This window comes from Lytechinus pictus, unplaced genomic scaffold, assembly GCF_037042905.1.
Source record: "Lytechinus pictus isolate F3 Inbred unplaced genomic scaffold, Lp3.0 scaffold_26, whole genome shotgun sequence".
Classification (NCBI taxonomy): domain Eukaryota; kingdom Metazoa; phylum Echinodermata; class Echinoidea; order Temnopleuroida; family Toxopneustidae; genus Lytechinus; species Lytechinus pictus.
Genome location: NW_026974146.1, coordinates 775,959 through 792,857, shown reverse-complemented (window position 1 = coordinate 792,857; position 16,899 = coordinate 775,959). Strand labels below are relative to the sequence as shown.

At 33.4% G+C, this 16,899-nt stretch overlaps 1 protein-coding gene across 2 annotated transcripts in view; it reads left to right on the top strand.

The window, feature by feature from the left end:
* LOC135158040 (uncharacterized) overlaps positions 1-16,899 on the top strand; it is a 38,701-nt gene that overhangs the window by 10,864 nt on the left and 10,938 nt on the right. For both annotated transcript variants that reach the window (XM_064115306.1, XM_064115305.1), the window contains 3 exons: positions 7,503-7,750; positions 14,363-14,418; positions 15,328-15,614. In XM_064115306.1, coding sequence (XP_063971376.1) covers positions 14,387-14,418; positions 15,328-15,614 — 319 coding nt within the window. In that variant the 5' untranslated portion in view covers positions 7,503-7,750; positions 14,363-14,386. The remainder of the gene's footprint in view (positions 1-7,502; positions 7,751-14,362; positions 14,419-15,327; positions 15,615-16,899) is intronic.

The window sequence follows — 16,899 nt, the reverse complement described above, 5'->3', positions numbered from 1 at the left end:
TCACTATTTCTTTTGTATTTTATTATATGAAATATTTTGATTTTCTTGTCATTGTCATGTGAAATGAAGTTTGATTCCTCCCTGAACACGTGGAATTCCATTATTTCAACATTTTGTGCTTCAGGCAAGGAGGTCCTAATCGTCAAATTCGTAAAAATTGAAATATTGTATAATTCAAACAAAAAACAAAAGAAATAGTGAGTGAGTGCATCATCGACTCTCTCATTTGGATGTAACTGGCTCGTTCATATAACTATTTTGTTAAAAATAAGCAAAACTTTGAAATGTCATAACTTTCTTATTTTACATCCGATTTTGATGAAATTTTCAGCATTGTGCTCGTCTGATTTTTCTCTATTGATTTAAATCATCATTTTTCTGAGCTGGACTTGACCTTTAAAATAACTGTGTGATTTGAAAATCAATGATTACGCAAAAAGAAAAAAAATAAATAAAAGAGAGGTAAATCTCATCTGTTTATACCACTCTGGCTAGAGCTATGTTTTTATTCCTGTGCTGTGTAGAATAAAAGAAATAAATAGAGCAGATTAGTTCATTCATATTGCATTAGACAAAATGGGTAAATTATCTTGAAAGAGGCCAAGAGAATAATAACTATATATAGGCCTTATCTCTTGCAAGCGCGAACATCCAACCATTCAAATTATTATCATGTGAAAGTCTTCTTCTGTATTAATGTACCTCTTCTTATGTATCATTAAATCGGATCTACTTGATTTAAATTATTTCTATTTATTTCATCATATATTTCAAAAAAATGTAGTAAAACAAAGAACAAACACCAAAATTATAACCCTCTACATTGACATCAATTCTAAAATCATACATTTTACTACTAAAATGATTCTTATATATCTATTCATTTTAGAAAATATTAAAGTCATAAAGATCTGATATTTTCTGCTGTGTCTGCAACATGTGGTGTAGAGAGCTCCTAACATGTAATGAGGATCAGGTTTTTTTAGAATGCAATGACTCCGAGACTTACCTTCTCAAAACATAACATTTTTAAAAATCTATTTTCAAGCCAAAGACTGAAGATCATATGTTAAAGAAAAATGCATTTATTTATTGTTTGTAAAAACATCTTATGTTCTTCAAGCCATAGTTGGAACCCTTTGACTGTTTCAAAACAATGACTTGCAAAGCTGTGACCAATTGGGAAAAAAAAGTTGCAAGTTGATTTGAATGATTTCTTTTACAATGAACCTGAATATGTATTTGGTTGTTGTTAACAGTTTTGCTGAAACCTTCTACAGCTACAAAATTGATACAGTGTATGTATTTAAACTTAATACATGACGTACATGTACCAAAAAATAAAATGTTAAACTCTGGGTTACCCGTGACAATGCAGATTTTGTGTATTAATGCACTCATTTCAGCACATTTACTAGGAAATATATAAAAATAAATGCTCACTTTTGGCAAAGGGCACTACACGTATGGTTGTTGAAATGATTTAGTGTCCTTTGCCAAGAGCATGCATACATGTCATGTAGTATTGAACCTTTCCAAAACCTTACCAAATGAAGCACAATTATCGTTTAGAACTATCATTTCTGAACAAGCCTTGGTACAAACCCATCCTCTGTTGGGATTCAGTCTTAAAAAAATAGGGTTTCTTTTGTTTTATTACTCTTAAAGGGGAATCCAGCCTTGGCCATAAAATGTTGTGTTGGGAAGGAGAAAAATAAATTAAACAGAATGGTGAAAGTTTGAAAGAAATCGGACAACCAACAAGAAAGTTATAGCTGCTTTAAAATTGAGATCACTAGTACTTTGTAGATTTCAAATTGGCAACTGGGTAAGTAAATTATGACAAGGGGCAAGGACAACTTTCCCATAGGCCATGTACTTTATTATCAGGGATTTGTGGTTTTCTCCTAAGTACCCATTCCCCTGGGGCAGTAATCTAAATATAACCCAAGTAGTATATTGTTTTATGTCCTCATGAAAGAAAAATATAATTTGATATTAAAACTTTTGGGAAAAATGACATTTTAGCCATATTATGTATTGGAGTACATGGAAGAGTAGTCCTTGCCTTACATCACTATCACATCCCATATGCGGCCAATTTGAAGTCTCCATGGGTATAGTGATTACCAATATTTACAACTTTTAAAAATTCATAACTTTCTTGTTGTTTGTCCAATATTGTTCAAACATAACACATTTTGTACAGTTGGTTTCTAGTATTGTAGATAATGTATACATTAGGGTATGTTAAAATATAATCTTGTTTTACATATTAGGAAGATTATTGTTTGCTTCAGATGTTTGCAAATTATATGACTGATGGATATGTTTGTATGTATTTTATTTTTTTCCCCCAATATTCCAGTACTTGTCGTAGTTTATATTTTTTGTTACAATATGTTAATGTTTTATACTAACTATAGGACCCCATTGGAAATAAGCCTTTCGGCTTTCATGGGCTATCCTGTCAAGGTATTTCCTCAATTTCATTGTAACCTCCTGTGATATTCTTGACGAATAAAAATCAATCAATCAATCAATCAATCAATCAAACTTTCACCTATCAGCTTGTCTGATTTTTCTTTTCCTTATAAAAACAAGTTTTTATATGGGTTGGATTCCCCTTTAAATATGTACATAATTTTTGTTCTGAAGTGCCATTGTCAATGCCATATGGATAGATGAACAAATTGTTTGTAATTGGAGAGCAACATACAATCAACATAATTTAGGGTGTAGAATTGTTCTGATTTTGTTTTTCAATTTAACAGTTTATTTCCACAAAAAAGATGTGTGATACATATTTCAAAAAGCACAAACGTACATGCACAGAGTTTGATCACTTTCTACTCAAAGGATAAAAGCTGTGGCATAGTTTTTTTTTTCAATCTGACACAGCTTATGACTGATACTGATTGCTACTTAATGACCTATTTTTACTATATTTCTGTTTTCAGTTTGAAAATTTTATTTAGAGAGCTCTCTCCATATATTATGCAGATGCAAAATTTCATATGTTTTATTGGTAGCACTGCAATTGAGAATGAAGTGAGCCAACAGTGAATTAAAATAATTTTATAAGAGGTATTTTAGACAACAATTAAATTATTGAGACTTTTAACTGCATTGATAATTCTTTTCTTTGTTGAAAGCATCAGTTGTATTATAACAGGAAGGAATAACAATTAAATGTAAGATCTAATGACAAAATATTCATCTTCCATTTGAAACAGCCAAACAAGTTTATGTAAATGATCTAACAGTCTAAATAGAATTGCCAATAACCCTTTACTTTCTCTTATATTTTCTTATAAACTATCCTCATAACACAATCTGATTTTAGACAAGAACTTTGTTCTTCTACTGGCAAAGAAAAAAATCACAGGGAAAATTGTTTACGTCCACTTATAAAAATGGAGTATAGGGGTCTAGATGTACATGTAACCTGCTAATAGGAAACCTGTACATATTTGGTTTTGCAAGATTAATCTTTTAATGACTTGATTTATTATTAATTGTTCTTTGTAGGTATGAAGTTTTATCCCTTTTTTGATGATATCATTTTGAATAGAAAAAAATTAACAAATAAAAACGTTGGCAATCATTTGTACATGCATGTTTCATTGGAAGTAATTTAAATAAATGTTTTACTAATAAAAAACATGGTGATTTAAATCACGATTTGAATTAAATTCAAATCAACATAATTTATCCCTAAAAGTTTCAGTGTGTTTTCTAAAACTAATTTTCATATCTGAATTAATGCTTTACTATAGCATATTCTGCTTTGCACACAAAAATTAATATGCTACAGTACTTGGATGCATGCACAACCCGAATACACTGATTGTATATACATGTATAACTACACACGTTCAAGCCCCTTTGAATTCATTTTTTTTTTACAATACTGTCCATATCCTTTGAGTAAACATAACCATAGCGGTGATTAATTCTATACCTTATCCTGTCAAGGTATTCAATCAATCAATCAATTTTCTTTTCTCTCTCTCTGACATGTCCGATATATAAATAATAAATAATGATATTACATATGAATTACATAGCGTCTTTTCCATTTTGATTTAATGCTCAAGGCGCTTGGATGAGAGCAAAACAATCAATCAATCAATCATGGTTACTTACCTAGACTGTTAATGATTACAAAAATGTGCTTAGAATGTAAATTTTTTGAGGTCGGAATGTCAAAATTTTTCAGCTCGTGCTTAGCGCTCGCATTATTTGATAGTTAAAATATGCATCATCTTAATCGCTAAATGGAAAACGTCCTTAACTTGCCCATTTTCGATCAAGCCAGAACCCATACTCGCACTCGCAGTATAGTTACATACGCATCTTGTTTAGAGTTACAAACATTGCCAAGAATGTTCAATTTTCAGGACAAAATACATAAAACTCCCAATATGTTTAGCTCGCGCTCGCACTATATACGGCTAATGAGATTATTACACTTTTATGTTGTTTAGCTAAGAAATGACTGTTAGGACGTAGGCGTCCCAAAAATTGGTTTTCATGATCAAGAGAAAAGAAAGAGAAAAGGAAGGGGATAAGAAAGAAATAATGGGCTAATTTTCCAAGTGTTATGTAAAAATCTATCACAAACTTTAATTTTGGTAATAAAAATGTCAACATTTTCGCTAGCTTGCTTCACTCGCTCGCAACTTATTAATTTTCTGCAGTACGTCGATCGAGCCTTTGATCGAGCCCCCTCAAAATTTTTGGCTCATTACGCCACTGAGACAACCCCTTCAAAGAAACAAATAAAAATCAACTTTGAGCAGCTGATCGGGGAAAATATGGGTGAACCCCCCCCCCCCCCTATTGGCGGAAGCTGGCTCCGCCCCTGCTTCCATACGTGCTTCTCGTTGTTACTCTGCTAGACATTATATGATTAATATTGTTAAATTGACAGTAATTCACGATACTAAATGCAACTAATTTTAGTTTCATTATTGTTTATTTTCCTCCCTCAATCTTTTCTTTGTTTTCTCTCTATCATTCTTCTCTGATGTATCAACTCTACTGTATTCTTTCTTTGTGAAGCATCCATTTTATCTCATCTTCTTACACTTTGTGTATTTCTTCCTGTTTCTTCATCCTATTAATTCATTCAAGCAATCTCACTTTCCCACCTCTCCAATCCACGATTCATCACATTCTCTTATCCTCTCAATCTCCCAGCCTCTGTCATTTCTCTTTTTCTTTCTATCTTGTTCTCTTTCTTGATGCTATACTCTCCCAAACCTTAATTTTTTAAGTTCTACTTGTCTTGACTCTTATTAAACTGTGGTACACCTCGTAATGAGCAAGATGGTTATAGGAATCATCAATAAAAGGCCCAGAGGAGGGGGGGGGGGGCACTTAAAATTGACGACTCGATACCATGCGCGACAATAAAACACGTAAAAAGGGAATCTTTTTCAAGATTGGGCACGTTACATAACGTAATAAGGGTGTAGAAAAGCTAAAATACTGGAAAAAGTGTGTACATTTTTACTAGCAAAGCTACGTGTTTACGGTCCAATTTTCGAGGGTATAAATACATTCACTGAAATGGTATATACAGGATATTTTTTGCTGTACTGAACTACGTATTTAGGGTCCGATTTGAGCGAGGTGTGTTAGAAGGGCGGTACTGATATAAAAAGGTAAAGCCGATTGCCGACGTCCATGATAGAACAATTAAAATATTTATTTGTTAAGGGGGTCAAATTAAAAGGGTGGTCTAGACTGGAAATATTTATATCTCAATAAATAGAGTAAAATTCACTAGGCAAAATGCTGAAAACTTGATCAAAATCGGATGACAAATAACGAAGTTATTGAATTTTAAAGATTTGCATTAGTCCGGTGAAACAGTTTTGGGCATGTCTTCATGAATATTCATTAGGTGGGCTGATGATGTCATATTCCCACTTGTTCTTTTGTACTTTATTATATGAAATTAGGTTAATTTATTTTTTTATGGCAAGAACTAAAACAATTGGATTGACAACTGATTAAGTGCATTAGTTATTAATATCCACATCTTATTTCATCATAATTGAGACCCATCATTTACACATGTGAAGAGCTCACTTGCAAAAGGGGTTAGGTCAAGTTGACATCAAATTGGATTCTTATGTCTGAATTTATATATATAGATTTTTAGTATCTCTATAGGATGATACCAAAGAAAAGTTGAAATTCCCATTAAGAAGTAAACTAAAATGGCAAAGAAAGATCACTTTTTTCAAAAGGGGTTATAGGTCCACACAGATTTCTTTTGGAAAAGAATATCGTAACAATATGAAGACATGAAGATTTGTTTTATACCAAATTTTATGTTCTCATGGTAGGGTACCATGAAATTTCAGTTTCGCATAAGAATATTGCAATATGGGAAAACTAAAAAAAAATGATTTTCTTTGAATGGACCTAATCCCTTTTGCAACCAAACTCTTCTGAAGAACTCATTTTTCAAAATGGGGTTAGGTCCATTTTCATAAATATTATTGCTTTCTTTCTCTAAACCTCTAAATTTTTAGTCGCTCTGATGATACCAAAAAAAATTTGAAATTCAAACGAAAACGTGAATGAAAGTGGCAAAGAAAAATCACTTTTTTAATCAAAAGAGATTGGATTCATTTAAGTTTGCTTGCAAAAGGGGCTAGGTTCACAATGATAATTTGAAAAAAAAATATATAGGAAAAAAATGAAGACAGGTATATTTCTTTATACCCAGTTCCATGTTCAAATGATAGGGTAGTACTTTATAGCACATCAATATTGCATTATCGGAATGGTCCAAAGTGGACCTAACCCCTTTTGCAACTAAACTCTTCATGTATGAAAAAATGAAACAGATTCCATGTAATAAAATAAGATAGTGGGGATATGACATCATCAGCCATCCTCATGAATATTCATGGCGGTGTGTATATAAATGTTTTCACAAAATATTGATAAAATCTAAAATTCAATAATTTTGTTGTTTGTTATCTGATTTTGGTGAAGTTTTCAGCCCGGACCATACCCGTAAAGGAATGCTTGTCAAGGGTACCGTTTATTTTTATTATAATTTTTTTAATACTTGTTACAAGGGTAGGGTTTCACACGCCAATACTTGTTAAGGGGTGCATTTTCAGAACATGGAAAATATATGTTTAAGGGTGCTTTTTAAAACCAAATGTTCATGCATGGTATCCACTGGTGAATGGAAGTGCCCCCTCCCCCGGATAAAAAGTTAACTAACTAACTTACAACATGCCCGAAAAAAATGGGATTTGATCTTCCATAGATTTCAAGGCCCGATATAGGGCCTTGATAGATTTTAAATAGCGCCATCTGTATGGCGATTAGGAAACAGTTTTTTCGGGGATTCCCCGAGACGCAGCGCAGATAGTGACGACATCGCGTCGCTCTCCGCCATTTTGGTAATTGGCCGCGTACTCTTGCTCTACAAACTCTTCTTCCTCATCTATTCCGAACTTTGACAGTTCATTGGTGGTCATTGTTTTCATCATCATGGAGACATTCAAATGCTGAGATGTTGATCAAGTGTTCAGAATCAGTCGTTAACTTAAACAACAAGATCTACTGCTACTGGCATGACTGGAGTAATCGAGTTCTGAATTGGACATCTTTCGTCAAGTTCACGAATCACCGTCGGTTGTTGGCCTACGACTGGGACTGGGAAGAATGATCAGATAATACTACAGTAGTACAGATGCATGTCATGATGCAGGTGAGATGATCGACATGTTCTTTTTCCATTAATTGCTATGTAGTAATTGCCAACATTTGTTTTAGGGGTGACTCACAAATTCGGACGATACAAACTATCCAAGGCGATAAGCTTATTTTTAGGCTCACAAGTATTGAAAGTCGATGTTTTCAGATTTTTACAAATCTGAAAGTCGATGAGGGACGATACCTCAACAAAGACTTTGTTTACCCAGAGCCCCCTTGACCTCAGGCATATTTTCTCTAATCCTAAAAGCAAATAGCGCATTATGTAATCTTCTCCGGTGAGTGAGTAGTAGTAGTACTGCTACCCTGTATATTCAAAATCAGAGGATGAGTATACATGTATATAAATTCATCATCATTCATTTGTTTGAGTCAATGCAAAACAATATTTGCATTTTATATGTTCAACTACATGAATATAATTCACTGCCGCAGAAACCAAAATATAAAGAATGAATTCAATAAGCAACTGTTTTATTAAAATGAGTATGAAAAATTTTAGCACTCACACATGAATCCGCATGAAGTGAAATAGATAACATCAAAATAAAAGTACATGTAATATATTATTTCCAGTCTATGCATGTGGTTTTGGGTATTGACCATTTTGCAATGCATTGGAATAATAATGAATAGCTAATAAACTTCTTTTCTGTGCTTTTTGTGTTCTGTATTTAACCCCAATTTATTCCTGTTTGCAGTCTAGTAGATGAATGAATAGATGAGTAAAAAGAAAGTCCTGCCTAGTTTTTATTGTTAGAATCACTATTGACTAAGTACAGTCTTAATGCATGCATACAATCACTCTTCATATTTCGACTGGCAAACTTGAGATATACTTATTATACTCATCATAGTTCTAACAATACGTCAGAGGAGGTAGATTCTGTTATCCAAATTACCACTTTTGGGTATCAATGAGTTCTGGTCAGTCTATGCTACAGTACCCTTCATTTTCCCTGTATACCTGTATTTATTTTTTTATTGTCGGCGAGTGTAGATGGTAATTAATTTAGCTCTTTTGACAATAGATCTGTAAATGATATTGCTTTTTGCTGCATGACAAACACCACACATAGGCCTATACACTATGCAACAGTGTGTTACTTAAAAAAAAAAGAAAATAGAAAACATGTTGTTAAAATCAGAATCACCATATCAAAATAACTTTAAATAGTCAAAGTTAATTAAAGGACAAGTCCACCCCAACAAAAACTTGAATTGAATAAAAAGAGAAAAATTCAACAAGCATAACACTGAAAATTTCATCAAAATCGGATGTAAAATAAGAAAGTTATGACATTTTAAAGTTTCGCTTCATTTCACAAAACAGTTATATGCACATCTCGGTCGGTATGCAAATGGGGGAACTGATGACATCACTCACTATTTCTTTTGTATTTTATTATATGAAATATTTTGATTTTCTTGTCATTGTCATGTGAAATGAAGTTTGATTCCTCCCTGAACACGTGGAATTCCATTATTTCAACATTTTGTGCTTCAGGCAAGGAGGTCCTAATCGTCAAATTCGTAAAAATTGAAATATTGTATAATTCAAACAAAAAACAAAAGAAATAGTGAGTGAGTGCATCATCGACTCTCTCATTTGGATGTAACTGGCTCGTTCATATAACTATTTTGTTAAAAATAAGCAAAACTTTGAAATGTCATAACTTTCTTATTTTACATCCGATTTTGATGAAATTTTCAGCATTGTGCTCGTCTGATTTTTCTCTATTGATTTAAATCATCATTTTTCTGAGCTGGACTTGACCTTTAAAATAACTGTGTGATTTGAAAATCAATGATTACGCAAAAAGAAAAAAAATAAATAAAAGAGAGGTAAATCTCATCTGTTTATACCACTCTGGCTAGAGCTATGTTTTTATTCCTGTGCTGTGTAGAATAAAAGAAATAAATAGAGCAGATTAGTTCATTCATATTGCATTAGACAAAATGGGTAAATTATCTTGAAAGAGGCCAAGAGAATAATAACTATATATAGGCCTTATCTCTTGCAAGCGCGAACATCCAACCATTCAAATTATTATCATGTGAAAGTCTTCTTCTGTATTAATGTACCTCTTCTTATGTATCATTAAATCGGATCTACTTGATTTAAATTATTTCTATTTATTTCATCATATATTTCAAAAAAATGTAGTAAAACAAAGAACAAACACCAAAATTATAACCCTCTACATTGACATCAATTCTAAAATCATACATTTTACTACTAAAATGATTCTTATATATCTATTCATTTTAGAAAATATTAAAGTCATAAAGATCTGATATTTTCTGCTGTGTCTGCAACATGTGGTGTAGAGAGCTCCTAACATGTAATGAGGATCAGGTTTTTTTAGAATGCAATGACTCCGAGACTTACCTTCTCAAAACATAACATTTTTAAAAATCTATTTTCAAGCCAAAGACTGAAGATCATATGTTAAAGAAAAATGCATTTATTTATTGTTTGTAAAAACATCTTATGTTCTTCAAGCCATAGTTGGAACCCTTTGACTGTTTCAAAACAATGACTTGCAAAGCTGTGACCAATTGGGAAAAAAAAGTTGCAAGTTGATTTGAATGATTTCTTTTACAATGAACCTGAATATGTATTTGGTTGTTGTTAACAGTTTTGCTGAAACCTTCTACAGCTACAAAATTGATACAGTGTATGTATTTAAACTTAATACATGACGTACATGTACCAAAAAATAAAATGTTAAACTCTGGGTTACCCGTGACAATGCAGATTTTGTGTATTAATGCACTCATTTCAGCACATTTACTAGGAAATATATAAAAATAAATGCTCACTTTTGGCAAAGGGCACTACACGTATGGTTGTTGAAATGATTTAGTGTCCTTTGCCAAGAGCATGCATACATGTCATGTAGTATTGAACCTTTCCAAAACCTTACCAAATGAAGCACAATTATCGTTTAGAACTATCATTTCTGAACAAGCCTTGGTACAAACCCATCCTCTGTTGGGATTCAGTCTTAAAAAAATAGGGTTTCTTTTGTTTTATTACTCTTAAAGGGGAATCCAGCCTTGGCCATAAAATGTTGTGTTGGGAAGGAGAAAAATAAATTAAACAGAATGGTGAAAGTTTGAAAGAAATCGGACAACCAACAAGAAAGTTATAGCTGCTTTAAAATTGAGATCACTAGTACTTTGTAGATTTCAAATTGGCAACTGGGTAAGTAAATTATGACAAGGGGCAAGGACAACTTTCCCATAGGCCATGTACTTTATTATCAGGGATTTGTGGTTTTCTCCTAAGTACCCATTCCCCTGGGGCAGTAATCTAAATATAACCCAAGTAGTATATTGTTTTATGTCCTCATGAAAGAAAAATATAATTTGATATTAAAACTTTTGGGAAAAATGACATTTTAGCCATATTATGTATTGGAGTACATGGAAGAGTAGTCCTTGCCTTACATCACTATCACATCCCATATGCGGCCAATTTGAAGTCTCCATGGGTATAGTGATTACCAATATTTACAACTTTTAAAAATTCATAACTTTCTTGTTGTTTGTCCAATATTGTTCAAACATAACACATTTTGTACAGTTGGTTTCTAGTATTGTAGATAATGTATACATTAGGGTATGTTAAAATATAATCTTGTTTTACATATTAGGAAGATTATTGTTTGCTTCAGATGTTTGCAAATTATATGACTGATGGATATGTTTGTATGTATTTTATTTTTTTTCCCCCAATATTCCAGTACTTGTCGTAGTTTATATTTTTTGTTACAATATGTTAATGTTTTATACTAACTATAGGACCCCATTGGAAATAAGCCTTTCGGCTTTCATGGGCTATCCTGTCAAGGTATTTCCTCAATTTCATTGTAACCTCCTGTGATATTCTTGACGAATAAAAATCAATCAATCAATCAATCAATCAATCAAACTTTCACCTATCAGCTTGTCTGATTTTTCTTTTCCTTATAAAAACAAGTTTTTATATGGGTTGGATTCCCCTTTAAATATGTACATAATTTTTGTTCTGAAGTGCCATTGTCAATGCCATATGGATAGATGAACAAATTGTTTGTAATTGGAGAGCAACATACAATCAACATAATTTAGGGTGTAGAATTGTTCTGATTTTGTTTTTCAATTTAACAGTTTATTTCCACAAAAAAGATGTGTGATACATATTTCAAAAAGCACAAACGTACATGCACAGAGTTTGATCACTTTCTACTCAAAGGATAAAAGCTGTGGCATAGTTTTTTTTTTCAATCTGACACAGCTTATGACTGATACTGATTGCTACTTAATGACCTATTTTTACTATATTTCTGTTTTCAGTTTGAAAATTTTATTTAGAGAGCTCTCTCCATATATTATGCAGATGCAAAATTTCATATGTTTTATTGGTAGCACTGCAATTGAGAATGAAGTGAGCCAACAGTGAATTAAAATAATTTTATAAGAGGTATTTTAGACAACAATTAAATTATTGAGACTTTTAACTGCATTGATAATTCTTTTCTTTGTTGAAAGCATCAGTTGTATTATAACAGGAAGGAATAACAATTAAATGTAAGATCTAATGACAAAATATTCATCTTCCATTTGAAACAGCCAAACAAGTTTATGTAAATGATCTAACAGTCTAAATAGAATTGCCAATAACCCTTTACTTTCTCTTATATTTTCTTATAAACTATCCTCATAACACAATCTGATTTTAGACAAGAACTTTGTTCTTCTACTGGCAAAGAAAAAAATCACAGGGAAAATTGTTTACGTCCACTTATAAAAATGGAGTATAGGGGTCTAGATGTACATGTAACCTGCTAATAGGAAACCTGTACATATTTGGTTTTGCAAGATTAATCTTTTAATGACTTGATTTATTATTAATTGTTCTTTGTAGGTATGAAGTTTTATCCCTTTTTTGATGATATCATTTTGAATAGAAAAAAATTAACAAATAAAAACGTTGGCAATCATTTGTACATGCATGTTTCATTGGAAGTAATTTAAATAAATGTTTTACTAATAAAAAACATGGTGATTTAAATCACGATTTGAATTAAATTCAAATCAACATAATTTATCCCTAAAAGTTTCAGTGTGTTTTCTAAAACTAATTTTCATATCTGAATTAATGCTTTACTATAGCATATTCTGCTTTGCACACAAAAATTAATATGCTACAGTACTTGGATGCATGCACAACCCGAATACACTGATTGTATATACATGTATAACTACACACGTTCAAGCCCCTTTGAATTCATTTTTTTTTTACAATACTGTCCATATCCTTTGAGTAAACATAACCATAGCGGTGATTAATTCTATACCTTATCCACAAAACAAATCAATCACTGCATTCAACTCTCCTCATTCACAAAATGTATTTAGGGCGATACTGAGTCGATACTCTCAAGAATACGGCATCGACTTTATATCGCCTAATCTATAAAGCTTACATCGATTTGGATCGACTATTCTATCGACGGCGATGCAGTCGATAAACCAATTTGTGAGTTGCCCCTTAGGGGGTCTTCCCACGAGGCTGAGGGTCAACGGCCACGTTACCAATTTTTCTCAAATCGTATTTATCAGGAGTAACGTTACTAAGTAACAGATAGAAGCGCTGTTCCAAAAATGGTGATTGTTCCAGAAAACAAGCCATAAACCAGGACAAGTCATGTCTTGAGAAACTAAGATTGTCCGTGTATAGGGACAGTTTTTTCACTTTTGAATACCCCCCTGGCCCTGAGGAGATAGATCTAGATGGCAATTACGGGATTCAGAATCTTGTTGGTGGCTTACTGCATGTATGAAGAATTTTTAAGTTAAAAGTTCATTAGTTTTAATGACAAATCCAGATCAAAACATTCAAATTGTTTTTAAATCTTTTTCATATCAACAATGTTTGTAAAACTGTTGCAAGAAATATTGGTGTCATCAAGAAACTTAAAAAGGTTCTTCCAGCACAGGCGCTATATCCATGTTGTATTGTGCATTAATTTTACCTTATCTTAATTATCAGATTCTTGCATGGGGAAATGCCTATCAAACGAGACTCAACAAAGTATTTCTACTTCCGAAAAAAGTACTAATGATAATATGTAATGTGCCCTTTAGATATATGGATTCTGTTTCGTCAGAAACGTATCCTTAAAGTCATTGATTTCGACCGTTTACAGTTATTCCAATTCATTTATCAGCTAGATAGAAATAGTGTACCTAATGTCCTACAAAAGAAATTTATGAGAAATAATACCTTGCATTCATATAATACCAGACAGTCAAATGACTATCACAATAGTAATTTCGAGCAAAACTATATTTTTCACAGTCCTGAGCCAAATTCTGGAATTCTCTGAACAGAATAATAAAAAACACATCTACCTTGAATCAATTTAAATTACTCATTAAAAAATTCTTCTGAATTCTTAATGATTTAAGGAAATATCTACAGTAGTGTTGATTATTTTTAAGTTAGTATGTAATTCGTGTTAGCAAAAATGTGTCTGTAGGTCTACTGCTCGGTCTTGTGTAATATACATAACAGCACAAGTATTTTAATACACTCTCCTCTTATTTCTTCCAGAATTTGTGTGGGTAGACCTATTGAATGAGAATGGAAATGGAAAAGAAAGATAGAAGGTAAGTATGAGTTGAGGTAAAAAAGAACGCAGAGAGTTAGAGCGTAAGAAGAAGGCACATCACCATATTCTTACACTATAATTTAATATTATAATAATACCCATTAATTCCATACTGCATGGATCCAGGTTTAACATACCAGATGGACCGTGGTCAGGGACCGACCGAACTCTGGACCTACTTTCAAATCAAAACCCAAAAAGATTCAAATTGAAGAGAAAGAAAAAAAAAAACTCTTTATGAATCCCAAAATGAATCCCAAACCCTGAACAATTTTCACCAGAGACAACGTCATGGAACCTTATGAACATTAAGGTCTACATGTGGTACTAGCATTGTAAATGCCATATTCTGGCAAAGGAAAGTACAGTTTTATTATCATAGTCTTAAAAAATACATTATTTCTCTTACTTGGAGCATCACGGCCCAGTGGATTAGTCTTCAGACTTTGAAACAGAGGGTCATGGGTTCAAATCCCAGCCATGGCGTAATTTCCTTCAGCACTCGACCCAGGTGAGGTAAATGGGTACATGCAGGAATTAATTCCTCAAAAAGCTGTGTGCACCTAAATAGGTAGCCTAGCTCAGCCGGGTAATAATAGGTAGCCTAGCTCAGCCGGGTAATAATAAGTGGCCGCTGGGAGAACAGTTTTCAGAACTGAAGTGGCTACCCTGGGTAAATATACCATTATTATTATGTCGTAGTGAACGCCAGTAATTGTTTTTATTGTTGACTATATTTACATGAATGTATTGTTCTGGTGACAAACATGGAGTGTGGATTTAATGGGCCGTTTTTTTTTTTTTTGTCTCATCGACTAGAGGTGAAGGTAAAACTATAAAGGGATACGAATGGAGTCTGCATGTTGTCTGTCTGTCATTCGTCTCTTGTAACATATTTTTTTTTCAGTTCCGTCACCGAAGAAGAATTTTTGAGATTGGCCCAGCTCATCCCACCGAGGTACTATTCAGATTTAGGGATACATTTGGGAATCTCATCTGCTGAACTTGATCATATCATTGTCCAACATTCATTGGATTACAAGGATGCATTGATGACAATGTTCACACGGTGGAGAGATGGACAGCATCCAGATGAAGACATCAGAGCTCTTCTTGCAGAAGGATTAGAAAAGAGTGACTTAGGGGGATTGTCCAAAGAACTTCTAGCTGGGAATCTAATCCAGAAAACAACAGGTAAGATAATGATATCCAATAGACAACATGATACATTGGTAAATTACATTTGTTCTATAAAATGAAAACTATTTACCTGTCTGGGATTAGTATAGGGACAGTGATTTTCCGTTTCAAAAAATTGCCTTTTCCGTTTCAGAAAATCTCAAATTCCGTTTCAGCATGTCAGAAAACGGAAATTCCGTTTCCCCATAGACTTTGTACACACGGAAAAGTGACAATTCCGTTTCCACATTTAATAGCAAAATCACACGAACAGTACTCGCGCTGGTCAAAATTGTATCTGCTATTGTAACAACAACACGATAGAATCCTTTCTAATCGGATCTATGCGGGTGTATATAATATTTTTACAAAGACATTTAGCATGCATACATCCTCACCTTTCATATTATTAGCATTATTTCACAGTGAAATGATATTTCATTGATAGTTTGGGGGGTTTTTGACATCGTTATCATCAGTCAACGGCTTTTGCCAATCCGCCATCTTGGATTTGAAGACCACGATATCGTGCTGTTACATATTCAAACGTAGAGGGCAGCAACAAACGACCGTGTAGTTGGAACGATAAGTGCGAAGCCCAACGTAACCCGGCCGGCCGGCTGGCCGGGTATACGGGCGCGGGCCGGGGTACAATCGGGTGTGCTGATGTCGAGTGCAGTCACGATGTGTGAATTGTCATGATTGTAGCGAAGAGAGATCATGTTTTCTGGGATTTTGTGGCCATTTAACATTCTCATTTTGTTGTGATTGTGGAGTAATTTATGTTGCTATTCTGTGTATTTTGAGTGGAAATACGTTTTCCGTGATTTTCCGTTTGAAATGCCACTTTCCGTTTCAAAAGGCCCTTTCCGTGAATTCCGTCCGTTTTCCGCGATCGCGGAAAATCACTGTCCCTATTAGTATGAGAATGAGTTGGCTTACACATGTGAATAAAATGCCTTTTTGAGTATATAGTACATTTAAAAGGATTTCCAGTAGTATATTAAAATTATGCGGTAGGATTTATAATGTTCAAGTCCTCCACAAAAAAGTTGACTTGAATGTATAGAAGATATTCAAACATGCGTAATGTTGAGAACTAGAGACCTCCTAGGGGCCCCCCCTTGAGAATCTACGATCTTATCCGAAACATGCGCTCTAACTGACTGAGCTACATTACGCTGCCTCCCTAATGATCTTTGAAATTGTGCTGATTTTTAACAAATAATTTATTAACCGTATCTAGGCCAGGATATTTTGGGAGTTCATAGGGGGGGGGGGGGCGTGGCCTCCCAGGCTC